Source organism: Felis catus, chromosome A1, assembly GCF_018350175.1.
Source record: "Felis catus isolate Fca126 chromosome A1, F.catus_Fca126_mat1.0, whole genome shotgun sequence".
NCBI classification, from domain to species: Eukaryota; Metazoa; Chordata; class Mammalia; order Carnivora; family Felidae; genus Felis; species Felis catus.
In genome coordinates this window covers 157,059,752-157,074,186 of record NC_058368.1, presented here as the reverse complement: position 1 = coordinate 157,074,186, position 14,435 = coordinate 157,059,752, and the positions used below count along the sequence as shown (strand labels likewise).

General features: G+C 38.3%; 1 protein-coding gene across 2 annotated transcripts in view; it reads right to left on the bottom strand.

The window, feature by feature from the left end:
* The window catches only part of FAM81B (family with sequence similarity 81 member B), a 55,282-nt gene that overhangs the window by 26,838 nt on the left and 14,009 nt on the right, over positions 1-14,435 (bottom strand). For both annotated transcript variants that reach the window (XM_003981156.6, XM_011284659.4), the window contains 2 exons: positions 10,805-11,048; positions 4,773-4,891 (listed from right to left, as the gene is read on the bottom strand). In XM_003981156.6, the coding sequence (XP_003981205.3) occupies positions 4,773-4,891; positions 10,805-11,048 (363 nt within the window). The remainder of the gene's footprint in view (positions 1-4,772; positions 4,892-10,804; positions 11,049-14,435) is intronic.

The window sequence follows — 14,435 nt, the reverse complement described above, 5'->3', positions numbered from 1 at the left end:
CCCCTCCCCCGTTCATGCTCTGTCTCTCTCTGCCCAAAAATAAATAAAAACGTTGAAAAAAAAAAAGATGGAATTTTTAGGGGCGCCTGGGTGGCTGAGTCAGTTGAGCATCCGGCTTCCGCTCAGGTCATGATCTCGCAGTCTGAGTTCAGCCCCGCTTGGGACTCTGTGTTGACAGAGCCTGGAGCCTGCTTCGGTTTCTGTGTCTCCCTCTCCCTCTGCCCCTCCCCCGCTCATGCTCTATCTCTCTTTGTCAAAAATAAATAAACACTTTTTAAAAAAGATGGAATTTTTGCTTCCCTTCTATTTTTAACTGGCTTTAAGACGTGGCAAGTGAGAGGAGTGGCGTAAAAATATCTTCATTCAATTATCTTTAGCCCGAAGTTTCTACTCTTAACTTTTCAAAAGTTGACAATATCCATGATATCATTCTTCCAAAGAATATGATTTTTGCTTTTAATTTCATATCAACACAATTTTTAATTTTTTTAATAAGAAAAATCTGCCTTTGGGTCCCAAATAGCCAAATGTAGCTGGAAGTCCTGCGTCCTCTGACTGCTGCTGCAGACTGTAAATCATGGCCATCCCTATGGATGTTATTTACATACTTGCTTTTCCTCATTTGCACCTGAGATTATCATCTACTGAATAGAGGAGAGGGTATCAAAAGCAGACCAGACACCTTTGAGAACTTTGTCTCATTGGAGTTACTTGCTTTTATACTGCCCCTGTTTTGGAGTAGGAAATACGGTGTAAAATTCAAAGCACGTTGCCATTATTAAATATTGAGTTTGATTTATGCAGCAGTAAAATGTTTCCTAGGAATTATGTTAAAATAATCAACTTAATCTCAGTTATGCCAAAATACTCATTAGAATTAAGGTCAATATGTGGAAAGACAGTAATTAATCTGTCTCAGCTTGTCTATTAGTCCCTTGCCTGGCAAAAATACACAGAACGGGAGAGGAAGGGTGAATTTAAGTCTCATGGCTTTTAGCCAGATTCTGTCTCAGATTAACAAATACAATAAAGAAATTTTCATAATAAGGAGATATTTCAAGGAAAAATAAGACCTCGTCCTAAAATCACTACCTAAGATTCAAGGGGAAGGTAAGCAATTGAAGAATAAAATGGAGGGATAGGAGGCTCTTGGTTTCCCCTTCTCTGGATGTACCAAATAAACAGCTACACACAGATCAGTTTCCTCTTAGAAAAACCCAGAAACTAATTTAAAGACTCATGCTTATCAGGCATCTAAGAATATACCCACATTGAAATGGGCAGGAAAACTGAGACACATTCATGCTGTAAACCCCATTCTTGGCACAGTGCCTTCCTTACAGTTGGGAGGGGACCCCCAAATCTTAGCTTCTTCCTGAGGAGTGAAAGGTTTGGACATACATCGAGCACTTCAACTTTTACAGCTGCCACCTGAGAGACTGGCTTCCAAATCACCTAGCTCTGAGAGCTGATGGGACTCATTGGCAAGTCCCCTAGGACCACAGAAAAAAGAAGTAGCTGTAAATGACCACAGATTAAAAAATGGACAAATGTGGGGGTGCCTGGGTGGCTTAGTCGGTTAAGCAGCCCCTGACTTTGGCTCAGGTGATGATCTCACAGTTCGTGACTTGGAGCCCCACATCGGCTGTCTGCTGTTGGTGCAGAGCCTGCTTCGGATAATCTGTCCCCGTCTCTCTCTGCCCTTCTCCCATCTCAATCTCTCTCTCTTTCTCTTTCTCTTTCTTTTTCTCTTTCTCTTTCTCTTTCTCTTTCTCTTTCTCTTTCTCTCTCTCTCTCTCAAAAATAAATAAATATTTTTAAAAAACAGGCAAAGCATCTGAATAGATATTTATCCACAGATGACATACAAGTGACCAGCAAGTACATGAAGAGGTGCTCAGTGTCACTGATCATCAGGAAACTGCAAATCAAAAGCACAATGAGATATTACCCTTCACCTGTTAGAGTGGCTATTATCAAAATAATAAAAATATAACAAATGTCGACTAGTAGGTAGAGAAAAGAAAACCCTTGTATATTATTGGTAAGAATGTAAATTGGTGCAGCAATTATAGAAAACAGTATGAAGGTTCTTCAAAAAACTAAAAATAGAACTATTACATCATTCAGCAACCCCTGTTCTGGATGTATATCCAAAGGAAATGAAATCAGTACTTGGAAGGAATATCTGCACTCCCACACTCCCATGTTCACTGTAGCAATATTCACAATAGCCAAGATATGGAAACAACCTAAGCATCTGTTGACAGATGAATGGAAAAATAAATTGTGACACACACACACACACACACACACACACACACACACATTCCGAGTATTATCCAGACTCAAAAAAAGAGATATTGCCATTTGTGAATACACAGATAAAATTGGAGGACATTATGCTAAGTTAATTAAGGTAGACACAGAAAAAAAACCCTGCATGATCTCATATGGAACCTGAAAAAGTCAAATACGCAGAAGCAGAGAGTAGAATGGTGGTTACCCAGGGTGCAGAGGTAGGGGAGATGGGGAAATGTTGGTCAAAGAGTACAAAGTCGCAGTTAAATGGGAAGAATATGCCTAGAGACCTAATATACAGTGTGATGACCATAGTTAATAATGTACTGAAGAATGGAAATATGCTAAGAAAGTAGATTTAAGTTGCTCTTATCACACACATAAAATGGTAACCATGTGAGAAGATATGTTAATTAGCTTGACTGTAGTAATCATTTTACTATGCTTGTATACATCAAATCGGTTGTAGACTTTAAACAGAAACAATTTTTATTTTTAAAAAAGGAAACAAAAAAGAAAAAAAGAAATTGAAGCTGATCTATCTTGTTCTAGATATTATTCCTTTCATATCTTGGTTTCATTGAAATCTGTTATTGTGTCTTATATGTAAGGCAGGATTTAGAAAAATAGAATACTGGGTTTGTAATGGTTTGCAGAAAAAATAAATAGTTCACGTGTCATCAGCACACCACCAAGTGGAACCAAATTCCAAGTTTTATTCAAGACAGATGTTTGGTATTTGTCTTTGAGAAATCATGGCACATCTAAATAGGATGGTGGGTCTGTTCGTGTTTGTTTTATTACCTTGCTTCAAACTTACCCAAATACTATAAACTTTCTTTTGTGTGTATCAGATATTATACAAGGAAATATATAATTTTGTGTATTTTAGATGACTAAACATGTATTTATACATAGCATAGTTACATATCTATCTGTGTGTGTGTGTGTGTGTGTGTGTGTGTGTGTGTACACATAGGTACTATTCCTGAAGATTCTGTTTTCCTAATGTTTGCTACCTGGTCTGGACTTTCATGGCTAGTGTGTTAGTTTAGGCCCTTGACATTTCCCACCTTGACTGCTACAGTAGGCTTCCTTCCATTTTCATTTTTCCTTTCTGTACCCCACCAACTTAGCTAATACTAACTAGAATGTTCCTAAATATGTCATCCCTCTTACTTATAATCAATCTTCCCATGCTTACTTACAACTTTCTATATAAAGTTCAAACTTCTTACCTTGACCCACAAGATCTCTCAGCATCCAATTTGGACCACTTGTAAGCTTCATCTCCCAATCTCCCATCTCTCCCTAAAAGCAAACCCCCAAATACCAAAACTAAAACACTCTTCTTACAGGTAGCCCTTTGAACATGTCTCAGTAATTCATCCCTCAGTTCGTTTGCACTTATTATCCCTCCTATGTAAAGTGCATTTCCTGTTGTCCTTCCTTGTCTAGATATCTGCTATGGATCCTTCAAAACTAATTTCAGTGTCACCTCCTCCAGGAAGACTTCCCTATGCCTCAGTCTGATTTGGATATTCCCATAGCACCTCAAGCTTTCATTACATTGTTTATCTAATCACTTACATTTGGAGCTTGTTTTCCCAGGTAGACCACAAATCTGGGGTCATGAGGAATTGGAAGTGGACCATGTTGCTGAATCCCCAAATCCCAGTACACTGCCTGGCATGTGCTTATGTGGCATGAAGCTTAATACCTTTTTGTTGTTGTTGAATTGAATGGATAGATGCTCTAAAAGGAGTTCGTCTTAGGTGTTAATCACCTAATTGTTATTTGGTCATTAACATTGCAGAGCAGATTAACAAGATATAGATTGAGTATTCCAGGAGAGAGTAAAGATGTGCTGGCAGAAGATGCTGAGTTGCAAAGGTGACTACAGTCAGCCATTCACAGGTGATCTTTGATATGTCTACTAGAGTGGTCCTGCCATTGTCAATACCCACAGGTTTTTGTTAAACTGTATAGCATTAATTCTTTTGATTTAGAAATATCATATGAACCATATTTTTCAAAATTGTATCGATTTGGAAGTAAATTCCTTTTGTTAGACTTTTATATGTAATTCTTATATATTTTAAATATTTTAATTAATTATTAAATTAAATTTTTAAATTAAATTCAAGTATTTTAAGTATTTGTAGGTGTTCTTGAGGGTGTGTCTTTGTATAGATATTGGCATTTAGACAGTTGAGGGCTGCAAATATAATATGATTCTCGTCACTAGCAGACGGAACCAAACTGGACATTCTGTAAAAGGGGCCTTTTAGAGAACCCTTGATTCTCAAGGTAGCATGAAGCTTTCAAGGTGTATCATAGACTTTCTCAACCTCCACCTCATCAGTTTAGCGTAAAGACAATATCTACTTTTTTACAATAAAGAACTTAGTTGGGAATGAGAATTCAATGGGCAAGAACTGACTGCCATTCATTGATATGCTTCTTCTCACCTGGCTACTCTTCCTCGAAGATCTCCAACTCCTTGAAGGTGTCTGGTGTTTAGCTCCTGTACTGCAAAATTAGTTCCTGTGGCCGCCTGGTCTCGCGCTCTTATTTGGTGTTCTAAAATCTGTAATTTTAAGTAAAATTCCCATTAATTTCCTACCCCACATGATAAGAAAGTATAATTTAAAGCAGAGGTTGCAAAATCAAAAGCCTTTCCTAATTAGGCTGACAGTGTAAATGAGTGAGAGAGTCCTATGTCAGAGAGAGGCAGTCCCTACTTTATCTGAGGAAGGTAGTGATGGCCTGATTCCAGCTGATTATTGCCAGGTAGGAATGATGGCTCAACAGTATTTCAACACAAGCCAGAAATCTAGATTTTATGTTAAATCTTTCAATTTTTAAATATTGACATCTTAGTCAAAATCTTACATAAACACACTACGGGCCAAATAAAATATACTTATTGTGCTGTTATGGCCACGAGTTGCCATTTGGCCATCATTGATACAAAAGCTTTTCACGAAAACCTATTTCAGAATTGGTGGCAGAGTTTAGAAAGGGATCTTTACTACGGCATCAGGCAAGGCCCTTTGCAGATTGAATCAGAACCACAGTGAAGGTAATACAACTAACATGAGTAAATGTGAATCAAACTGTTCTACTCGAAAGGAGTGAAGAAGGTTTATTCTAGATTTTTAGAGAACATGAGAGATTTATGGCTTGAAGTATATTCAGATTTTGTCCTTGGGTATTCTTAGTCATGTCTTAGGTAGGTCTTGGTATTCTGAAATAGAGCTGACTATCTTATACTACCAGGTTGGTGGTCTCAAGAACAGTGGCTTAAAATTTTTTCACACTTAACATGTAAGCATTAATTTAAAACTAAAAAAAAAAAAAAAATCTGCTTGTCCATAGCAAAAATTTCTATCTTAGTTGACACTCAAGCAAACTCCAAAGTAAAGTGAAGACATATATTTAAAAAAAAAATATTTATTTGTAAAATAAGTGAGAGTATATGACAAGTTCAGGATTTGGGGAAGCATTAAAGTTTAGTTACTATATTTGATCAAGGCCTGAACTATGTCTAAATTTATGTTTATCAATTTTTTGAGGAAAGAAGGATTTTTGTAGCAAATGAATCATAGAAATTTTAAATACCATATACAGGATCTTTCTCATTTGTAAACTGGCAGATTGAAACAACCCAAGAACAAAAACAAACAAAAAAACCTTTAATTGAAAACTTAGAAGTGTCAAGAATGCTAGCTGGAGTTTTTTTGTTTTCATTTGTTTTTGCCTGACTCTAAGTGTCTCAGTCCATTCACGTTGCTCTAACAAAATACCACAGACTGGGTAGCTAATCAACAACAGACATATGTTTCTCACAGTTCTGTAGGCTGGAAGTCCAAGGTCAGGGTGCCCGCTTGGTCCAGTTCTGGTGAGAGCCCTCTGCTGGGCTGCAGACTGTCTACTCCCTACTGCGTCCTCAGGTGGTGGTAGGAGTCACGGGTATCTTGTGGGAGGGCACTGGTCCTAATCACGAGACCCCACCTCCTAACACCATCACATGGGACATTAGATTTCAACATATGAATTTTGGAGGAGCGGGGAGAGACCCAATATTCAGACCATAGCAAAAGATGTTACTTTGCTTTGCTTTGGTAAAGTATAGTGATGAAAAGGAATTTGCCCTACTAAACACTAAAACATATGAGATGATAATAAATAAAAGTGTAGCAAAATAGGTAGGCATATGTAAATAAATCAATGTAATGTAATGAAGACCTCAGTAAGCATAAGAAAGAAATGTGCTGGGGCGTCTGTGTGGCTCAATTGGTTGAGTGTCCAACTTTGGCTCAGGTCATTATCTCTCTGTTTATGAGTTTGAGGCCTGCATAGGTCTTTGCGCTGACAGCTCAGAGCCTGGAGCCTACTTCGGATTCTGTGTCTCCCTCTCTCTCTGCCCCTCCCTCCCTCACACTCTGTCTCTCTCTTTCAAAAATAAATAAGCATTAAAATATTTTTTAAAAAAGGAATGTACTATACTTGAGGCTCACAAATTAGTGGGGGAGGAATTTCACGAATGGTGTTGGGATCTCTGGTTGTTTATTCAGAAAACAATCAGTTTAGATCCTTACCTCATGACACACATCAGTATAGATTTTAGAAAAGTAGTTTAAAAATATAAATAGTTAAGCCATAAAAATAACAGATAATAAAGGTGATTATTTCAATTCTAAATGAAGACATTTCTATTCTTAAAAATAATGAGAGGAATCACAGAGCAAAATATTGGAATGCGTAACGAGAGCAAAATAATGGAAAGTTTAACAACCTTATATAAAACTTGACAGAAACCTTGTAAATATAACTGAGATATAAACAATGAACTGAAAAAACATTTATAACAAATGTTACTGCCACAGATTTCAGCCTAGTGCTGCAATCAGCATGCATTTGTTGGCGAAAGCCAGTTGTGCGTATCTTTTCCCATCTTTGTGTTTGGTGTTTTGATGTTTGAAATCAATCACAGTGAGACTATTAACACCATGGAAATAGGCGAACACTCCAACCAAGTTTTTATTCTCCAGAAAATATTTGCTTACTGGTCGCTAACCATTTGCCAAGCTACCAGCAGCTATTATCCTCAATTAATAAAAAAGCTCATCAAATCAATAAGAATTAAAAAGCACTAAAACTCCAAAAGATAAATTGGCAAACGACATTAATAGATGATGGAGAGAGAAAATGAAAAGCGTTATAGTCACTTTTAAAAAGTGAAAACGAGGGGCGCCTGGGTGGCTCAGTCAGTTAAGCGGCCGACTTCGGCTCAGGTCATGATCTCACGGTCCGTGAGTTCGAGCCCCGCGTCGGGCTCTGTGCTGACAGCTCAGAGCCTGGAGCCTGTTTCAGATTGTGTCTCCCTCTCTCTGACCCTCCCCCGTTCATGTTCTGTCTCTCTCTGTCTCAAAAATAAATAAACGTTAAAAAAAAAAAATTAAAAAGTGAAAACGAGAGAAAGATCTCATCTCTATCCCATTAAATTAGTGAAGTTAAAACAATACATCTCAATGCTGGTGTAGGCCCATGAAAAAGCACTCTTGTGTAATGCTAATGGAAGTATAAGTATAAACTTTCCGGAAACCAATTTGGCAACATGTATCAAGAGCCTTTACAGTGTCCACACCCTGGAGTTCTACTTCTAAGAATTTATACTATGGAAAATAATCCAAATACAGACCTATACTTATGAGCAAGGGTATTTTAATATTAACAGAATGACTTAGCAAATCATGGTGTGTGCACTGTACAAAGAACCTTTAATGACATGAGAGTGTATGATATAATTTTATATTAAAGATTATGCTTACAAATGTAGTCCCAGCCTCCTAATGGAATATGTGGAAGGACTTGAAGGTAATGAATCTGGGTGTTTGTAGAAATTGACATTTGGTAGTGGAATTGAGAATTTTTTCCCCCAGGTTTAAACATTTTTTTCTTAAGCTTTCAAAATAATTACAATGAACAAGTATTGCTCTTACAAGTTGGTGGGAAAAAGAAACAAAATAAATAAACAAAATAAATGTGATACATAAAATTCTCTTTCCTTGAGTTTAATATAAATTAATTTTAAAATTTGTAATTAGCTGCCAGCTTGAAAAACAAATAGTTTGAATATAAAAAGGAACAAGCAACTGCTGCAATTATGGTTGATTAAAAACATTTTTTTTTTTTAATTCCTTTCATAGGCCCAAGTCAAGCTTCAGCTCACACTTGAACCTGTCTTGCCGGTCAGTTTGCAATGGACTGACCTCGTTGAGTTTAGGCTTTTAAAAAATACTTGAATAGCACCTCTTTCACTATAAAGAGCACGTTATAGTATTAGTTATTTACTAAAGGTAGCTTAATAGTTTCTTCTTTATGATGTTTAACTATGTTGTCTACAGATTTTAAAATATTTTCTAATTCATTTTCCTCATAGACCAGTCCACCTCATCCCCTTAACAGGATGGCATATATTTTGAGATTTTATAGTTTTGGGAAAATATTTTGTCTTTTTTTCAGAGCTAATCTAAGACAACCAATTATTATAGGAAAAGAAGCCCTTAACAAGATTTCTAATGGGGTGCCTGGGTGGCTCAGTCAGTTAAGCATCCAACTTCAGCTCGGGTCATGATCTTGCCCTCAGTGAGTTTGAGCCCCATCAGGCTTTGTGCTGGCAGCTCTCTCTTTCTCTCTCTCTCTCTCCTCTCTCTGTCTCAAAAATGAATAAATGTTAAAAAAAAATTAAAAAAACAGATTTCTAGACTTCTGGAAATAATTTCCCTCTTAAAATTAAGATTATTTTACTGAGGTATAATTAATAGTATTAAAAGGTACCAATCAAAGTATATATCTGAATGGATTTTGACAAATATAATCAACATGTAACAACCATTTCTCATTTCTGAGAATGCTACTCTCTTTTCAATTACCAGCAAGTTTTGACTTTCAAATGGTATCTTGTTTAGTGCGAGTGCTATACTTGGTTTGGTCATCATGTCAAAGGTGCTGAGCCGCTAACCTCATCATTTTCTTACCACTGTTATGCTGGAAACACCTTTGACCACTTTGAGAAGTGGTACTGACTTTTAGGCACTGGGGTCAATTCAGTATGTGCTAAATACCAATGAAGTACCTTTTAAAAGTTCACTAAGATTTTTTTTTTTAACTTCTATACTCCCTCTAATGCATCCTAGGGTTTGCCAGACCCTACAGATGGAAAATAAATTACTAAATATCCTTAGCTTTATAAACAAAGTCCTAAGGAAGTCTTTGCTGAGTTAATTGCATGCGTTTTGTTTGTCCGTTTGTCAGATCCACTATATTATATTCTCTGACAGTAAAAGAGGACATTTGTTGTGGGAATTTTAATGATAATTCTGCAAATTTTTAGTCAGTTTCCCAAAGTATATTCTCTGAGACTCTTGCTTGAAAGTTTCTACCCCAGATTCATCATGCCTATTGGCACCTTAAAAATGCTGAAAGACTTGTAGTGAAAATCCGTTTATTTTGGTTTAACCAAGGTAGATATTTTCTTTTGTGATCAGAAATTCTATTTTCCCTTTAACATCTTAAACATCATTCATTCGGGAAATATGTAGAGTGCTGACTACCTACCATGTGCTGTTGTCATCTGTTGTGTTATTTAATAATGAAGAAAACAGAATCTTCACCATTATATATTAGAATATATATATATATATATATATACACACACATACATATATAGGTATACACACACATGTATATATATATTCATATATTAGAAGGGGAAAACAAGCAATTAACAAATATAGACTATGAGTTTGCTTATCACATGGCTACATGCTATGAATATCTATAATGTAAGATTTAACGAAGATTGTGACTGCTGGGTAGGGAAGGGTGCTTTTTTACAGAATGCTGAGGAACTCCTCTCTGATAGGGTGATAACTGAGCACAGACTTCAAGGCAATGGAGAACATTTCACAGGAATGTCTAGGGGAAGATGATTCAGCCAGAGTGAATATTAAGTGCCAAGGCCCTGAAGCCAGAACATGCTTGGTGTGTTCTAGGAAGAGCTGGGAGTCAGTGTGGTCACAATGAAAGAAGTGAGGGGGTGGGAGATGGGGAGAGAGATGGCTTGGGTCAGACTGTGATGGGCCTGTGAACCGTCATTGCCAGTGCATCATGAAAAGCTCTATTTGAAACAATTACACAAAAAGAATCTCAGAAATTGAGATTAAAATAATCACCTTAGCACAATGTCTGACATACTGTTAAACAATTCTCTCTGCTGTCACAAAATAGATATTAAATGCTTTTTGAATAGAATTTCCTTCTACTTTTTAGCATACATGAGCAGTTGAAAAGTTGAACTGTTTTCCTCTGGGGCTACATGTTGTAGTCATTTAAACTTAAGCTCTAGTGAGTCATTTCTGTAGTTGAAAATGATATTGGTGGTTGATCATCATTGTCAAGCAATGATGCCAACGTATGGGAAATGAAGAATTACCTCAATATTTTGGCTCAGTTTTTTGACAATGCTCGTGATGGTCTGGATGTGGCTTTCCAGTAGCTTCCTGGCAAGCAACTCCTCTTTTTGAAAGCCATGGGCCCCTTGAAGACAAGCAGAGATTTCCTCCTTGATGCGGAAGGCTTGTTCAAGGAGGAAAGCGATGGTACGCTCCTGGGTGTTCAATCTGTCTTCTAGCTGCCTTCTCTGGGTGTTTGGAATCACAGGAAGAAAAGAATGACCCCTAGTCAGGAACAGGAAACAACACCAGGGATGTTACAAGAATGAGTTGGAGGAGCCAGAACCAGAACTTGTCTCTTCACTTAACTTCTGTACCATCTCCCCTGTGAGAGGTTTGGGAGGACCTTAAAGGAATTGGCCTGGTTGGATTCCTGGTTTGTCTCTCATCTCACAAGATCTGACTTCTGCCTTGGTCTTACATTATGCATTTTTCATGTTTCTAAGCAGGAATCATTTTATATTTTACCCACTATTCTAACAAGCCAACTTGGATCCACATACATTTAATACTTGAGAATTCTACATTGAGGAGAGTGCTGCCTACTAACTTGGAAGAAATGATAGTTCAAAGGCAGAGATTCATGAAAGAGTCAGAAGTTCAGTGAAAAAGTAAACACAATAAATGAGAAAAAAAGAAATAGGCTAGAGCTCTTAAGAATTAGGGTAAAGTAGCATGTAAAATCCTGATAGCCCCTATTGGCATTAGTATATTACTCTTTCCCTTCACTGATAAGCCTCTTGAAGGACAAGCTACTTTGTTGTGTCTTTTTCTTCACTGAATTCACTTTGCTTGGTTCTGTGACCCAGACTCTGAAGAAAGAAATGAGTTACACAGTTTCTCAGGAGTAAAATTTCCTAGGTGTCCTATGGTCTTGACCAAAATGCTCAGCTAGCATGACTGCTGGTTTTCTATCCTCTCTCCCTCCTAAAACCTTGGAGTGACTAGAAAGAAAAATTAGAAAACTGCCCTCCTTGAGCAGCAGGGGCTATTTTAAACTGGTGAGGGTGTGGGGTGGTGCAGGGGGTGCCCTGATGTGCCCCCCAGCTCCCTTTTCAGGAAGGTGGGACTTATTTTCCTAAGTGTTGGGTGTGCTGCTGGCTGACAGCCCTCAGCTGAGCTTCTCTGGGAACCGCCTTGGTGAAGACAGTCACTTTGCTCAAGGCCATGCCCATTTCCTGGGGCAGCTTGAAATCAATGATGGGTCAATGTATGGCTATAAAGGCCTGGCACACTTGCTCTATCTCAGAACAAGTTGGAAGGACCATCTCAGCTTCAGGGCTCCCTGTGGAATTGTATCACAATACTTTTTTTCCTTCCATTCCTGGAAGTGACCCCAGAGCACTCCTTAATGAGCCTTCTGTTCACCAATCTCTGTCTCAGAGCCTGTTTCCTGGGCAACCCAACCACAGTCAGGTGGCCACTTTGGCCTGGGGCAAGAGAGAATTCAGCAAGGCTGTGGGAGGGTAAAATGGGGAAGAAGGACTGTTGTAGTTCTACTCTTGCTACTTCTAGATAGTAAACTGCTCTAGTTGTGTGAAATTCAGATTCTTGTTTAAGTGTCCTCAAGAGTCAGATCAGGCAAGGCAGAAGACCTGTAAGAACTTCAAACAACAGTAACAAAAAGCTTGGGGTAAAAACAGACCTTGAGCATTTGCTTTTATACCTTCCTACCTCCACAGGCTCCAGGGGTGGGAAAGTCACTGGTCTCCTAATGCTACTTCTTTCTGAGGAGCAAAGGTGAAAACCTGACAGGACAAGTTATTTCGTAGGATGGGGAGGTTTTACTGGGCCTGGGGCTCATCCATGCCAGCCCCCTGAGTTTATTGGAGCTGACAGGACTCCAGTGGAGAACTGGGTCTGGCCAAAACCCCCAGGGGAAAATTAACTCACAGGCCAAGATAGCAAGACATTTGAGGAGCATGGTCTCTTCCAAAACCAACTAGCCAACAAATAACCTACTGGATTATAGATTTCTACAGAAGATAAACACTAAGATATATGCAGTAAGACATTTTTTAAAAGGCTAATTAACATTAAAAGAAGGGAAGATGTTAGCAAAATGAAAACAAAAAACTAGAAAATGTTAAAAAAGTAAACAAGTGAAAATATAATGGTTGAAATAAGGAAAAAGATGGGATAATATGAAGGAGGAAATAGCTGAAGAATGAACTAGTGATTTAGAATACCAGAATGAAAAAAATTAATCAGACAGAAGGAAGGGTCACACAACTTAGTTGTGTCAGGGTCAAACTTTGAAACTCATCTGTGTGACTCCAAAATCCAATGTTAAGCTTAACTCTCCTATATTCCTAGAATTCCAAGAGATAATAAGCAGAAGCAGGGGACTCACTTTGATGCTACTCATGTGACCTAATAGAGTGGCAGCAGTAAGGACACACAGAAGTGTCCCCAGGCTTCATATACACTCTTTCCTTAGTTGTCTCTTCCTTTCTTGGTCCTGGCCGCCATTATCTCCTCTACTTCTGCATCTGAACAAAAAGTGCATCCTCCACATGGAAGCTAGAGTGGTCTTTCTCAAAGTCTGAGACCCTCCAATGGCTTATCCATTTTCTGAGAATAAAATCCTTGTTCCCCTTTCCAACCTCATCTCCTCCTGCTCTTCCATCCATTTACTCTCATTCAACCACATGCATCTTCTTTCCATCCCTCACCCATGCAAAACTAGGACATTGTTCAGAGCCTTGGTGCTTGCTGTTCTTTCTGCTTAGACTGCTCTTCCCTGAAGTCACTTCATGGCTGCCTCCTTCTCATTGATTTTGTCTCAAATCCAGTATCCCCTCCTCAGACAAGTCTTCCCCTAGGTCACTTTCTATCATAATACCCCATTTCTTCTTCTCCCCAGCATTTGTCATTATCTAAAATGATCTTAATTGTGTTTATTTTCTGCCCTCCATCACTAGAATGGAAGCTCCCCGTGGACAGGTGCTTTATCTAAGTTGTTCTTCACAATGCCTCCAACACTGAGAAGAGTGCCTGACACATAGTAGGTCATCAGTAAATGTTTATTGACTGACTGATTTTTCTGGCTGTACTGTTTGTTCCCTTAAGGCTCTGTTGTTCGAAATTGGGGGTGGAGGAAGGTACAATGAAGACTACTGTTTGAGCTTCAAGGTTTACAGTTTCTTCTCTTGAGCAGTACAAAATAGCCTCAGTCTGGGTGAAGTTCCCCTTTCTTGTCACCTGCACATTTTAGGAACAAAGAAGGCTTTGTTAAGGGTTTCATTAGATTCCCTCTACCACTCATTTGGCTTAAAAATGTTCTTCTGGAATATTACCAAATGGATATGGGGAGATATATATATATATATATATATATATATATATATATATATATATATATTCCATTTCTCTAAAACCCCAGCATGCTGACAGTGCTCTGTCGATTGGATGTATGAGTCACAGGCAGAAGGGAAGAGGATGTCAGGCCCTGCTGATGGTGACACATAGCCTAGTGGCAGACGGCAGATTTACTTGTTACCTTCCTTGAGCTAGTGCTGCTTTCTGACCTCTCCACAGTCTGCAGTCTGGATGTGCCAGGGAAAGAGAAGTTGGTCCTTAGTCATCAGTCCTGTACAGATACTTATAAAT